This window comes from Cryptotermes secundus, unplaced genomic scaffold (genome assembly GCF_002891405.2).
Source record: "Cryptotermes secundus unplaced genomic scaffold, Csec_1.0 scaffold215, whole genome shotgun sequence".
In the NCBI taxonomy this organism is placed as follows: Eukaryota; Metazoa; Arthropoda; class Insecta; order Blattodea; family Kalotermitidae; genus Cryptotermes; species Cryptotermes secundus.
In genome coordinates, this window is record NW_019743150.1 from 1057589 (window position 1) to 1073669 (window position 16081).

Genomic DNA, 16081 nt, shown 5'->3' on the forward strand with positions numbered 1-16081 from the left:
CAAAGTCGATTTTTTCCTCTGTGTTGTGACAGGTGACGAAAGCTGGTTTCACCATTTCGAGCCTGAAACAAAACAGCAGAGTATGGAATGGCACCATTTGCATTCTCCATCAAAAAAAGAAGGCAAAGATAGTGCCATCAGCTGTGAAGGTGATGGGCACAGTCTTCTGGGATGCAAGGGGTTTATTCTGGTTGAATTCCTGGAACCTGGGCAAACCATCAATGATGCTCGTTATGTCCAGACGCTGCACAAGTTCTGTTGTGCATTGCGCGATAAACGTCCAGGACGAAACATCATCCTGCATGACAACGCTCGCCCCCATGCCGCTTGCCTCACATTGGAAGCAATCGCAGAGATGGGGTGCTAAGTTCTTCCACAACCCTCCTATAGCCCTGATCTGGCATCCTCTGACTACCATCTTTCCGGCAGCTGCATGGATAATGTTTTGAACAAGGGAGGCAATTCAGAAAGCAGTGTGTCAGTGTCTTCGGATGGCTGGAACGGAATTTTACAGCAGGGGAATTTTCAAACTCCCAGAACACTGGGAGAAATGTGTACAAAGAAGTGGCGATTATGTGGAAAAATAAAGAAAGGTCTGTAGATTGAGGTGGTGTATTTGGTTTGCCAATAATAAAGCATGTTACTTTACAAAATATTGTTGCTCATGACTTTCAGTACGACCCTCATATAAGACACACAAGATGAGATGTTGGTGTAAGTGAATCTGAAAGTAAACATTAGGGGTCACTCCTCAGCATGTAACCTAACTTTGCTATTAGTCAGAGCTCCTGAATTAGCTGCGACACTCGCATCATTTAATGTATATGTACACATTACATTAATTCATAATGTTAAGAGAGTGTATCTTGTGACAGGACTAATTCTACTGGTGTTATCTGAACTTAATCATTTGATTGCTTTCTAGATCTTCCTTTAACTATTTATACAGTGGGATTTTTTGTAAATACATTTTTATATGTTCTTTAAGAAATATCATGAAATAAACATATAACACAGAAATCATAATGTTGTATTTTAGCGTCCTGTTGCACTGACTTTCATCCATGATATGTATGTAATGGCTGTCTTGTAGTGCACTCAATTTCATGTCACTTCTTCCTACATGTTTTGGCAACATAGTGCCATCTTCAGGTTCGTTATTTACGCTAAGCTATTACATTGTTTGCTCGCAGCCAAAAAGGAAGGACACATCACAGACACAGTACACACAGAAATGACTCCCATAGTGGATGAACCATACTATACGCGAGTTTGAATTAAGACATATAGATGAATAATCTTAACAAGTTTTAGTATATACAAGTTTTATTATAGTTGACGAATAATGTACTTTCTAAATAATTTTATGAAAGACACAAGATGGCAAACAATGTAATAGCTTAGCGTAAATAACGAACCTGAAGATGGCACTACGAGTATGTTGCCGAAACATGTAGTAAGAAGTGACATATGAAATTGAATGCACTACAAGATGGCCATTACATACATATCATGGACAGAAATTATGTCTATCAATATATTTCATCTGCAAACTTAACCAGGTTTCAATAAAAAACGGTGATCTAAAAGAAATTAATGAATGAAATACATCTGCTATAAATGGATATCAAGGTCTCAAAGGAATGGAAATTCATCAAACACACATTTGGAAAATTGTACTCCCGTCCAATGATATTGTATATATATTCTTTAAATTTCTGGTAACTTGAAAGCTGCTACCCTAATACAGTGGAATGAATATTGAGTTTTCTTCCACTGAGGTCACTAATCACAGATATTCAGGGCAGAGGATATCATTTTCAAGATGACATATCTCATATGTATCACAGAAGTGTTAATCCTTTAAAGACTGAATTCCTTCTAACTAATATATAAGAATGCAGTTTGTACCTCACAGGAAGCATTACGTCTCCGCTACAAAGCCCAAGCCAATTAATGCTGTTCAGGAAAACAGTCGTGGTTTATTGTGAGAACTATATGGAACATAAAAATGCACTCTGTGGGCAGAATGTAGAGTTTTAGTGTATTAAATCAGTTGATAAGTATAGTAATCACTCAGTTCTGAAGGGATAATAAAAAACTGCAAATACATGTTCTTATTGACCGTTTTACACAAGATAAATTTAATTATATATTTTGAGTTTCCACATTATATACACATACCCTCCTTCCAACATATTACTGTTGTCATATTGCATCATATGGTCACTGTCAGAACCAAATTCTACGTAAGTGTTGGTTTTTAGTTTTGTATGGATCCAGAATCTGAAAAAGCTGAAATTTACAAGTATTTGACAATAGATACCTCATTTCCAAAGCATCTGTTATCATTAAACATATAATTTCCCTGATATTTCTAGCCTTCAATTCATTCCACAAATGAACTTCTCCGTGAATCTGCATGTGTTTCATAAATATACAGCACATACTTTTCTATTGGTTCACGTGGATCAGGTTGAGACAAGGACTATGTGAGTATAGGCTCTTTTTATTTTTTAATGCGTAGGATGGGGTGAGACTTGAATCCACTTGGTAGGCTAACCACTGTTGAGCCTATTATACTAACCCCAGGTGATGATGCTAGATAAGTGTGGAACAGTTGATGGAATGAGAATTGGTTGCGGAAACTGAAGTACTTGGAGAAAACCCATCCCAGCGCCACTTTGTCCACCACAAATCCAACATGACCATACCCGGGATGGAACCCGGGTCGCCACGGTGGGAAGCCAGCGACTAACCACTTGAGCTATGGCGCAGCCATATAGCTAGTTAGTTACTGTGCACCCTGTGTAGGAACACATTCATAAACACACTCTAGTATGTCATAGAAAGTAAATGATGTCATTCAAAAGTTATGAAACCTCCTTGCACAAGTTACTTATAAGAATCTCTAGAGTGCTTCTTTGTTACCTACAAAACACATGAACAGAGTCCATCCATTATTAGGTTGAATTCTCACCATCCCAAACCTGCAAGCTTTGGCCATATCAGATATACAGAATTCTGTATGGTTTTATAGAACACATGTTACATTTCCCATTTAAGAACCATATGGCTTACATCATGACAAATTCAGGTGGCTCTTGGAAGAACCACGTTCATTGCTGTTGAGATTCTGGTTTTTAACTGTAGAACTACCCTGACATTGAGATAAACTGTCATCTATAATTGTGCCATGTATAAGTGTATTATTTTCAATAGTATGGTCTTTAACATTATATTGCTCTGTAACACTTTCTTTTGTTTCTGACAACTGAGTCTGGATACTGCAAGTTAGACTTTGATTCTGGTGGCCAATATCCAGGTTCTGAGATGGATTACTGACATTTTTCTCTTTAACTTGACACTCACAGTTATTTACTACACTTTTAGGCATACTACAGTCTTTCTGTTGACTTTTATATGTAATATTTTCTTCTTGAACATCCTGCCCATAATGTAATGGTTTTGAAGATAAGTGTGAACTTGAAGTGGACTGTTCAGTGAGAAATAATTTAGGGCATGACCTGCAGTGTTCTTGTTCTCTTTGTGAACCATGTTCACCAGCCTTGCATAGTTTTTTACCCAGTACATCATACTTATGCTGGTTTACAGTCTCTTCAAGCATATGATCTTCACAAGTTACAACTTCACTTTTGTTCCTTACTAGAGGAAGAATATTTGTACACGTGCTTTTATTCAACTGATCCGAATGCCTTCGTCCAGTCTCATCTCTTCTCATAACATTACTGATAACACAAGTTCTAACAGTCTGATCCACAGCTGGTGCAACTGTACCTGTACGGTACATACTCTTTGATTCCTGTCGTTTCCTAGTTTCACTTGGACTGGTATTTGTGTGCAAGAAGTCTGCTTTATGAGTGTCTACTGTGGTATCACTACTAGTAACACTGGTTGATACTTTACAATCCTTGCTGCTAGTAAACTGGGACCCTGTTGGGTCAGATGCCCCCATGGCTTGAAGCAGCTCCTGCTCCCATGCCGATTCTTTTTGCTCCCTCTCCCGACGTGCAAGTTCCTGCTCTCGGTTGTACACGCGAAACTGAGGAAGATGTTGAATATAACTCCCATCCTAACACAGAGCAGACAATCTACGATACAGACAATGTAACATAGGAACAAATCTGCTTTGACATATTTACTCTTGGTGAAGATAGAAAGCTGATTGTTTATTAGCCAGTTTTCATTCAGAGATCAAAAGTTATCTATTTTTGTCATATAATTGTATACTGTTCATCTGTGAAATACATGGTACAGACAAACTTCGATGAAATTGTACAGACAAGAAAAACTTGTGGAGAATCAGAGCTAACCAAGAACAGGGAGAATTACACACAGTTCCTGATCTGGTAACTGACATTAAAATGAGGATTGGCTGGGATATGGGATCGCAATGGATAATATAGAAGTGGCTAAGAACATTTTTCAGCAGACAGCAGAAGAAGATGTGAAGGTTTAGACTGAGATGACGCTGGAAGATGCAGAGACTGATTTATGGGAGATGAAAATGGAGAAATGGAGGCAAAAGGTAAATAATAAAGAACAGACCACTGCTGTAGAGATGGTCTAGGCACTTACAGACAATCGAATCAAGGAGTGAGTGAGTGAGTGAGTGAGTGAGTGAGTGAGTGAGTGAGTGAGGTACTCTTTTATCTGTCTCACATTGCACAATAGGAATAACAATCTAAAATATAATTATTACTAAAAGAAAAAGTAAAGCTATCCCTGTACCAGGCCGTGAAGGCCTATAGGGTTGTGAGACGTTGAGGGTTCCACATTATCTAGACAATCAGCTCATAGATGGTGGTAAGGTTGTCAGCCTTACGTGCTAGCCCCGCTTTACTCCTCAGGAAAATTATTTAATTAATTCCTGGTACTCATTTCTATTAGAGGCTGAGTCGACCCCAGGGCCATAGTGTGGCTGGAAGGATTAGGTCAATTGAAAAAAATCCAATGACCTCATCAGGACTTGAACCCGCAATCTTCCAGCTTGTAGGATAGCCCCTCAACCAACTACTAAAAATTTTAGAATGCAGTATTCTGGGATGTAAAGCAATGTAGTCTGGTAGATGGTTACCAGTGTTTTTGGGGGGGGAGATACTGCCTCCATCTTCAGTGTAGAAGTTGTATAAGAATAGTGAGATCTACTAGGGTACACAGAATTACATCCCAGAAAACAGCAGTTTTAATATTCACTGCTATGAGAACCTCAAATCTGAAGTCTAGATAAGTATATTTACATCAAAATAACGTCTGAGGACTTATGAAATAATTTGAGATTAACACATTTATTCGTCTGCTGATAACTCACCAAATCCACACTGGGTGAACCTTGCATTTCACGTAGTGAACGTTGCTTTGCAAGCCGTTTCTTCTTTTTATGCAAAGGCCGAGTCTCTACAATCATTTCTTCCAGTTCAAATGTGGGGTCACAATTCAGATGGTCCCGCTGAGGAAAGGAATGTATATCAACTGAATCAGTTAATTTATAACATTTACTTTTCAACTAATACAGTTCTCATGATTAAATCGGAGTGGATTTGATGTGTGGGACGTGTTGTACACGTGGGGAATATTGAAAGTGCAAATGAAATGTAGACAAGAAAAACTAAATGTAGATGCAGATAATATTAGCACAGAATGTCAGAGAAATAGTAAATGGAAGGATGTACTGACTTCAACTGGCTAAGGAGAGAGTCCAAAGAAGATTTTATGAACATGGTACTGAACCTTACAGGTTCCACAAGAGTAGGGAACTTCTTGATCAACTGAATAACTATTAGTTTTTTGAGTCCTGGCAGGGAAAGAGCCTTTTCTCTTCCCCATTATATCCAGATTGGCTCTGGGGCTTACCCAGCCTTCTGTGAGATGAGTACCAAAATAGCTATCCCTTTGGGTAAAGTGGCAGGTGTTTGAAGCTGACCACTAACTCCATCTCATGCCAAGGTCATGAATGGTGGAGCTATATCTCCACTCCCTGTATGCCTTCATGGCACAGTGCTTAATTACATAAAGTACAGGGATAATTTACCTTTACCACACACTATGCAATCAGTTTATTAATTGTTCTGTATTGTAACAGATGGGCTAAATCAAGCAATACTGATGCAACAAACCAATAGGGACAGTATTAAACAACTTACTGGTGGTGTAAAGGATGGTTTGATAAGTTTCTCCAGCACAGATTCGAAGTTAATATCATGAAGGCATTTCACTTTCCTGAGTTGTTCCAAAGAACTTATTCTACCTTCAGGTCTCACACACAACAGCTGGAAAAAAATATTGTGCCATAACCAATCACAATTTGAAAGTAATAACAGCAACAATAATAATGAATCGAGAAGAACAAAACTGACAGGCTGTATAGCACAAATAAAGGAAATAAGAATTTTATTTTGGATCAATCTACAAATTTACCTTTACTCATAAAGCCCAGTTCAAATTTCACCTAGGGGACTGGCTATAAAACAAGATTTTATGGCTATTCTCATGTTCCCCTCCGAAAATGCTGGGATAGTACTTTGAAGTAGGTCATGATCATTTCCTTCCACAGTCATTCAAATTCTTCATTCTTAGTCACCAAATTCTATTCACTTATAATTTGAATATATATAATTCTAGAAAATGACTCATTAACATAAATTAATTAAATAAACTCATATTAAAATTCAAGACATAACAGATTGGAGAAGCGGGTTATTTATTTATTAATTTATTTATGGTTTATTTAATGATGCTTTTAATACCTCAGATTATATTGTGACGAATGATAAGATGATTAATCAGTAACAGACTGGAAAGAATGTGAAAGGAAGCAGGGGTAGTCCAACTTGCAGCACTATCCCAGCATCTATCTGAAGAAACTGAGGGAAACCTCACTCAGAATAGCTGTATTTCAGGTCAAGATCCAAGCCTGAAATCGAAAGTTGAATGAACAAAATCAGCTCTTAATTTGGTATAAGAAATATATGAAATTGCAGTCTGCATATGAACTTAAAAAAACACTTACCCTATCAATGAGATCAACAAATCCATGGCTCACTTTAGAGGACCTTGGATAGACTGCACCAGCAGCAAACAGTGCCCGTACTTCACTCACTGATGTGGCTGAGTGGATGTCAAATGGACGTACACCATAAAACATTTCATAGGCTACAATGCCCAGTGACCACCAATCCACAGGGAAACCATAGCCACTACATTCATCTGCTGCACATTCAAATATCTCTGGGGCTGGACATGTATAATAGAAAGAGACAACCCATTAGAAACAGTGTTTCAGTTTGCTTTACAGTGGGAGACAGCAGTATACATAATTTCATCTCATGACAAGAAGAGGTTGTGAAAGTCAATTAAAAGAAACTTATTTCAGTTACTGAGATTCACAACTCATCTCCTGTATACATAAATAATAATCCTTTCATCACAGAATTTCTATTTGCAATCAATTTGAAACAGTGTTTGGATCTTGTGAACACAGTAATGACATTTCAAAATATTTAAAACACAGAGAAATCAATGAGTAGATAATGGTCTATTAGCTTCTCTAGAAGAGTCTGTAACAATATTTTGTCAGAAATGATATTTCTGTTCAACATTTCAGCAGGTGATTTTAACCCATGAATGTCACCTCAGTTTCAGACTGCATCATCATTTTTCTCCACTGATGTTTCCATCCCTCCTGCCTTCTCCATGTTCTCTGTAATGCTATTCTCTTTTGTATACCCCTCCCTTACTTGCTTCATCTTCCTTTTGGTCTCCCTAAAACTGTGACCTGACTTCATGCAAAGGCTACAGAACATCTTTAGTTTATTTCATGCTACTCTGTTGGTAACATACCCATATAGGGCTTTGTTCCCGACATGGATGTAGCTAGTTGGCTGTTCTCCAGCACTGTTGCAATGTTGAAGTCAGTGATGTGAGCATGACCTAGAAAAAGAAAACGCTCCAGTTATGTTTCCAAATTTGTGTCCTCACTTGATGAGGTCCGACTGAAGCTGCTTTATGGATGACCCTCAGTCATCCTGCTCATTATTATAATTATTTAATACTGTGTTATATCATGGATTTATTGAGATGAAACACAGCTTAAGAATTTTGTGAAATGGTTACCAGAATTGAGAATTTCCCCAGGAGTAAAGCGGCAAAAGCGTGAAGCTGACTACTCTCTTCCATCTAGTGCTGAGGTCAAGAACGGTGGAACTATACTTCCACTCCCTCATATGTCCTCATGGCGTGGTGCTTAACCATTTAAATACAGGGACAACTTTACCTGTACAGGCCCCAGGTTAGCAAGAACCAGTCCATTTGTTTCACTAAGTATAATGGTAAGTGAAACAGAAAAATTGGCAGGTCCCGCAGTCACTCTGTCATGAAGATGGAAGGATGATCTCTGGAACACTGGATGCAGGGCTGCCCTTGCAGCATTGGTGGAACAAGTGGCTGGTTGGGGAGCCTCATTTTACAAACCATCTTTTCGTTTTGTTGTTGTTGCTGTTAAGTGGACTTTAAAATCTGTTGCTCTTTTGTTCATATCTTGACCATTAATTGACAGTAATCTAAACATATGTAAATAAAACCGTTTTAAGAATTATGATATCAATGATGGTTTTCCGCAGACCCAGATGGGATTTGGAGANTGTGACTGGGGTGAAGTTTTATAAACGTTGATTTCTCCTTAACTGAGGGGGTGGAATTTCTCATCTCTTAGAGGCAGAATTCAGGCTAGAACCAGCCCAGATTTCATGAGATGCAGAAAGCATTAGGACTACAGCACTGCACATATGAGAATGTTGATTGCAAAGTATTTCCGTGCTGAAATGTTACATAAAAACAAATACGAAAGAGATAAAATAAAGAAATATGGGAACTCAGGGGAAAGAAAGTAAAGAAAGAGAGAAAATAATAAAGGAAATAAAAGGAAATTGACCGAAAAATGAGAACGAAAGCCTCTCAAGTAAACTGCTTCATCAAAATCTCTTTTATATTGGCTCAGTGAAATGGTTGAGGATAATGAAGAGTGAATGGGTTAATTCAAGAAAATACCATGCAAATAAAATGAAAATAATGACAAAGTTATTCCGTGTGGAAGCGAGTTATAATACCTCCACAGTAGTTCTACGAGTTGAAGAAGGCGAAGGAAAGGGAACCTGATGCCTGTGGGTATAACTGGGCCACCCTGTCACTGGGGGCATAAATATAGTCTCGTCCTCCACGTCAGGAATTGGATGCAAGGCCGACAACATTGCTCCGTAAAACAAATATTGTTGCTAATTCCAAGGCCGTAAACTAAATATGGACTTGATTATAGGCACGTGGAATATCTTATCGTTATACAGACCCAGAACACTTTAAATGTTATTGGCCCAAGTAGAACTGTAACTGAGATGGGATGGAATGGGCAACGATGTTGAAATGATGATGATGATGATGGGCAATGTTAGAGCCAACTAATTAGAGGATTAAGGATAACCGATTAAAATGGCTTCAGAAAGAAAAATTAAAATTATTCCCAACTAAAATAATTGTAATGAGTGGTCCAGTAATCGCAGTTCTCTGCTTCTGTCAGACATACACTCAACAGATGTAAAGGAGAAATAGAAATACTTTCCATTGCACTTGTGCAGCTTATGTTTCGGATCTAAAATAAGTAAATAAGTATGAAAAAAAACATGACAAGAAATAAACACGGGGAGAAGAAACGAAATAAAAAGAAACAACAATGAGAAAGACAAACAGAATAAGAGGATTGAAGTGAAAGACAAGAGAATGAGAAAGACGACAAAGGAAGACGAACTGTCTTCTTCTTCTTCTTCTCCATCTTCATCATCATAGAATATTTTGCTACCGATCTCTGTAGCTAGACTATATAACTTCGACTTTCAGGACGATATACTGAAGAGGATTTGGAAGGAGACAGTGCTGAGTTGACTGTACTATTCAGAGCTTCGTCTAGAGAGATTGGGGAAATCTAAAAGTCTAACAGGACAGTTGGTAAACCGTCTGGTACTCGTACTGGGTACCTTCCGTACAAAATTCCAGAGCTATAGGGCTACATCAACTTGCTTCAAGAAACTGCCGTAGAGAATTCTGTTTCTGAACAACCTGTAACTGAACGCTCTAAATCAATAGCTACAAAGAAATCATATTTGCTGTTGGTGAAGAGCGAAGTCTGGCCAAAATGCTTTAAAATAATGCAGCTTCTAGGATTGGGACGAGTGAAATATGGGGCACCTATCTGAACCCTATTGACATTACGAAGTCAGAGACGGCTGGTAGGGTTTGGCCTGTAGCAGAAGTCAGTTGTGTCTGGTAGGTTCGGTCTGTAGCGCGTTGCAGAAGTTTCCTCACACTCTCAGACGTAAAACTCAATGATCAACGGGCATTCTGTCTGGTAATTGTGAAGATACAGTGTTTTCTGTGAGTAGGAACTGAATTTTTAACTATTATTTTGATAACGTTCGGCTTACAAATCGCATCCTAACGCCATGTACTTAAACTGAATCTTGTTTATATACAGAGTATAAATAAATATACAGTGTTATTCAAAAAGAATGAACCGATTTTATTACGCAATATTTTATTAAAGGAAAGTAATACAAAACTCCAGCCAAGTCACAAGTATTCTACTCACAATCAACTTTTATTTCCTGTCTTACAAGTGTTCAATGTGGCCACCACCTGCAGCACGGGCAACATCAATGCGATAAGAGAATTCCTCCCAGGCGCGTATCAGCATATCACGATGCACTGAGTTAATCGCTGTTGTTATTCGATGTTTAAGGTCATCGAGGTTAGTGGGTAGCGGTGGAACATAAACGTGATCTTTTACATATCCCCACAAGAAGAAATCACACACGGTGAGGTCTGGGGATCTCGCAGGCCAAGCACAAAGAGCAAGGTCTTGGGCCCCCTTCCGACCAATCCATCGCTGGGGCACTTTTTCATTTAAAAAAGCTCGGACCATCAGGTGCCAATGGGGCGGTGCTCCATCTTGTTGAAAAATGAAGTCATGCGAATCTGCTTGCAGTGAAGTGAAGAGCCAGTTTTGGAGCATATCGAGATAGGTTTGTCCTGTAACGGTGTTTCCTTCAAAGAAAAAGGGACCATAAACCTTGTCCTGAGACACAGCACAGAAGACGTTCACCTTAGGGGAATCTCTTTCGTGCTCAACTGTTTCATGTGGGTGCTCTGTTCCCCAAATACGCACATTGTGACGACTGACTGTGCCGCTCAAGTGAAAAGTCGCTTCATCACTAAAAATTAAACGTGAAATGAAGGTTTCGTCTTCCATCATCTCCAGCATCGAATCGCAAAATTCCATCCGCTTCCTTTTGTCGTCATTGGTAAGTGCCTGAACGAGCTGCAGTCTGTATGGTTTCAAATGTAGACGTACTGTTAGCACACGCCAGACAGTGGATTGAGGGATCGCAAGCTCACGGCTAGCTCGATTTGTTGACTTCCGCGGGCTCCTCTCAAACGCAGCACGGATTCTCGCCACTTGTTCCTCCTTGACTCGTGGTCGTCCTGGACCTTTTCCTTTACACAGACACCCACTCTCTTGAAACTGTCGAAACCACCGTCGAATGTTCTTAGGACAGGGCGGATTAATGCCGAATCGCCTTCGAAAAGCACGCTGCACCGTGACAACCGAATTTGTTTTCGCGAACTCCAGAACGCAGAACGCCTTTTGCTCAGGACTCGCCATTCCGAGGGTAAACGAACAACTGAACGTTGCCGGAAGAACGACGCGACTTCAGCGCCCCTGTGGCAGCCATTCACAACTTAGATAACTCCTCTTTCAAATGGTCACTGACTCATTCCATGACGATGCTTGAGAACTGAAGCAATGTGTCATGAAATCGGTTCATTCTTTTTTAATAAACCTGTATGTTACAACGCTCTGTGGTAGACAGACGGGTTCAATCTGGTCATATTTTGTTATTACACCAATGTCCAGAAACGTTCTGTTTACGCTCTAGGGCCTCTGAAATATGAAATAGGACGCCCTTACCTCTTACCTCTGTGACTTATTGGTGATATGTACCTAACATTTCTCCAAGAGGTCTTGTCCGAGCTGCTGAAAATGGTGCCTTTGGAAGTCCATCGTGAAATGTGGTTCCAGCATGATGGCGCTCCGGCACACTTCACTAACATCGTCCGTGAGTATTTTGCAATAGAATGGTTGGATGTAGAGGCCCAATAACCTGGCCCCTTCGCTTCCCTGGCTTTCTTTCTCTGGGGGTACATGCAAAGACCGGTGTACGAGACTCCAGCGGAGACACAGTATGATATTGCGGAAAGAATTGCAGTAGCAGCTGGAACCATCCGGGAAATGCTGGGAATCTTTAGAAGAGTTCAGCATAACATGGCCAGGTGCAGAACATGCAATGAAGTCGATGGCCACCATTTTGAGTAACTTTTATAATGTAAAACAACGAAAACTTATGCATCCTACCAGAAAATTTTAGGGCTCTTACAACCAAAAAGAAGCGTTTCCGGACATGGGTGCAATAATAAAATATGATCAGATTGAACCCATCTATCTACCACGTATAATAACAGGGCACGGGCTGGGCAATGACGAATCAGGGTTCAATTCACCGTAAGGACGAAAGAATTTTTTTTTCCTAGCGTTCCGACCGACTCTGCGGCCCACCCACCTTCCTGTCCAACGAGTACCATGGGCTCTTTTCAGGGGATAAAGCGCCAGGGACATAATGCTTACTCCATCCAGTGCCTAGGTTAAGAATACATGGAGCTATACCTTCACTCCCCACACATTTTACAGTGTAGTTAAGCACAAAGACAACCTTACATCTTGGTGGTCTTTGGGGTATCTATTTTCAAAAATTTAACCCAGTTTATATATCATCTTGAAAAGTCTAAATTAAGTGGTGTGCAAAAAGGTTTAAGAATGTTTTCTTTGTTTGAAGTGCATATACACGGAGGTGTGTGCAAGACATAATGCTTTGGAATCTCTCTTTCATCTCCGGAGGCAAGTACCGAAAGGACCGTCCCACCATCTGGAAACCAACTTCACTTCAGCGGTTCACAGAATCCTACTGTAACGGGATCTTGAGAGTAAGTTCATGAAAGCGTGGGAGAAAGAAGTGCAAACAAAGGAAAATCAAATATGGGCAAAAGGAAGAAAACGCCAGCTGTAATGTGAGTGAAGACGCAAAAGAAATGTAACCACATTGACCGAAGACACTCACCTTCCTCGTCTAGCAGAATGTTGTCTGGTTTGATGTCTCTGCAAAAGAGAAAGGATTATATTAAATTGGAAAGCTTTTTGAGATAAGGCGCACCAAATATCTTGGGAAATTCAATGTAATCTTCTGGGTTCTTTTATTGAAAGGAGATTCAGGCGTTTCAGAGGAACCTATTGCCTCCATCTTCAAAGTTAAAGTGACGAGATCTGAAGGGAATTTTTTTTACCCTTGGAATTTTTCATTCATTTAAGTGCGCTTTTTTTTAAGGACATCCAGACTGAAGGATACGGCGAGTTTTATACACTTTTGCTTTCAAGGACGACACTGCACAAAGGATATCCATTTCTGCTTTTTAACTCTGCGTTGTTATGTATGCGTCCTTCTTGTGTAAATGGGCAATAACCCGAAGTCATAGTTAATTCGTTTCGACGAAAGTATTAAATTTTATTTAATAATTATGTAATTATAAAAATATTTTATAATTATACATGTGAAGTCTGTGGTTCTGACGGAGTTGACTCTGAAGATTGCTTTCTTCTGAGATTTGACGCCGTGAAATCTGGTAAATCTTTACCAACGTTTCGGAAGAACCGTATAAAATGAAGGCAACAGGTTTCTTCGAAACGTTGGTAACGATCTACCAGACTATACGGCGTCAAACACTCGAATACAGTTATTTTCAGTGACCATACAATTTTTCAATCCATCAATAATTTCCATTATAGTACATGAAATAATATACACAATAACCTATATTTCTTACGTGAAAAACATTTTTTTTCGTGAGCAATACTTACGAAGGTACAAGGTAAGGTAATATTATCCCTGGGTTTAATTAATTAAACACTGCGCCATGAATACGTATGGAGGATTCGGCACTGATTTAAGGTGAGTGGACAGCTTCACGCCCCGGCCTCTTTACTCCCAGGGAAACAGCCCCCGGTACCCTTTGTGTAGGAAGCCAGGTGGGCCCAAGAGCCAGCATGGAGCCATGCAGAAGAGAAGAGAATGAAAAATCACAATCAAAAATAGTTCTAAAACAATACTTGAAAACACATTCATTCTTCTGTNGCCGACTGAGCTATCCCGGCTCCCTACGAAAGTACAAGATCAAATCGTTTCTGAATCTATGAAGTGTGATTAGCTTTTCAACAACAGGCTTGTGCCTGACATAAATGAACATCAAAACCAAATCAATCAGTTACTTTAGGTTTGTAAAAATATAATTTCCCTCTCTCTTTTGTTGCGTTTCCTCTTTTCCTACTGCGACCCGAATAGAGAACAGCAGAGGTATTACAGCATGTGCTCCGGGCTATTGCTATTACGTGTGCATACAATGCCTCCCCCCCCTCCCCAGTTACAGCTTTGGGCAAGCATTGGGGTATATTTTTTTGGATAAAATTCGCATTTACATTCTCAAATCTCTTTTTAATTACGTGAGTGTGCTTTAATTTCGGGGAGTCGCTGTAGATCAGTCGGCATAGCGACTAAGCTATGGGTTGCATGCTCGAGAAACTCACGGTAGGGGTAAAGATTTCTCTCTTTTTCGCGGCATTCATACAGGTTCTGCTACCCATCCGTACTGGCATCCAACGGGTACCTGACCCGTGAAGGCTGACAGTCACCTTCATGTAGTTCCGAGGTTAAATACGCATGGAGGTAAACCTCCACTCCCCCATACGTCTTCATGGCGTCATGCATAATTAGCATAGGTGGAAATTCGTACCTTAATTTCCGAAGAAAGGTTCTATCTTATGAGCTGTAACGCCGTGTAGTCCGTTGAAAAACCAACCAACATTTCGGAGGCATAAATCGCCTCCATCTATAGGATCGAAGACTAACCAAACATGGAGCCAGCGTCGCCTGCTTTCACGTTGGTTTCTTGCTTGGCCTCTTCGACACTGAAGATGGAGGCTACAAGTTTCTCCGAAACGTAAGTTGACTTTCAACGAAATCACGGCTTATATATCAGAAGATAGAACTTCTTGTAACCACCGCTGTGAACACCTCAGATCCTTCAACTACTTACGAGTAGTTTACATGTAATTTTTTCTCTAAATTTGTTCTAAAATTGTGACATAGATACGGAAAGGAACCATATTGCAGGCGAATAACGGGTAATTGTAAGATATTAAAAAGAACATGTTTAGCTTGTCAGAACGTAGTGTGATTCTCCGTAAACATTAATATAAAATATACAGTAACTGGTAATGAACTGCAAGAGATATTTTTATATGAAGCGTAGTGCTACTGTGACCGCCTCTGTGGTCTAGTGGTCAGAGTTCCTGGCTACAGATCCAGAGGTCCGGGTCTGGAACAGGGTCCACTCAGCCTCGTGGGGATAATTGAGGAGCTATTTCAAGGAAATAGCTGCTCTGGTCTAGAAAACCGAGATTAAAGGTCGTTGGGATTCGTTGCGCTGACCACGCAACACCCTCTATCCGCTAAAGTTGGCACTAACTTCGCCGACAAGCGGCGGTGGCTCGATCGGTATAGTTTGTTTGCGGGCTAGAACTACGGAGTGCTACTATAGGGAGCGATAATCTTGAGCCTTGCGAAGAATACATAAAGCCCAAATCGCTAAAGAAGTCGTAAATAGCACGGATCTGCAACTACTTTCTTGGCAAAAACAATTCACTATTTATTCTACAGTGACTGTGCAAGCACACTATACCAGTTGACAATATGCCTTGAACTGATGATATGCTACTGCAGAATATTAGTAGATGTGTCTGTTTCCTCCCTTTTTACCTTCCTCACCCTGCAAGTCTCAAGTTTAGAATCTCTTAGAGTAGAGAGTTATGTAAGAATTATGAGATATTCCACGATAGAAGCTCTGCCTGTTG

General features: G+C 39.9%; 1 protein-coding gene across 1 annotated transcript in view; it reads right to left on the reverse strand.

Moving 5' to 3' along the window:
- Window positions 1-2727: 2727 nt before the first annotated feature.
- The window catches only part of LOC111873827 (serine/threonine-protein kinase 32B), an 82970-nt gene continuing 69616 nt past the window's right edge, over window positions 2728-16081 (reverse strand). The window contains exons 4-9 of the mRNA XM_023868816.2: window positions 13239-13276; window positions 7861-7950; window positions 7031-7254; window positions 6165-6290; window positions 5333-5470; window positions 2728-4093 (exon numbers count right to left, since the gene is read on the reverse strand). Coding sequence (XP_023724584.1) covers window positions 3083-4093; window positions 5333-5470; window positions 6165-6290; window positions 7031-7254; window positions 7861-7950; window positions 13239-13276 — 1627 coding nt within the window. The 3' untranslated portion in view covers window positions 2728-3082. The remainder of the gene's footprint in view (window positions 4094-5332; window positions 5471-6164; window positions 6291-7030; window positions 7255-7860; window positions 7951-13238; window positions 13277-16081) is intronic.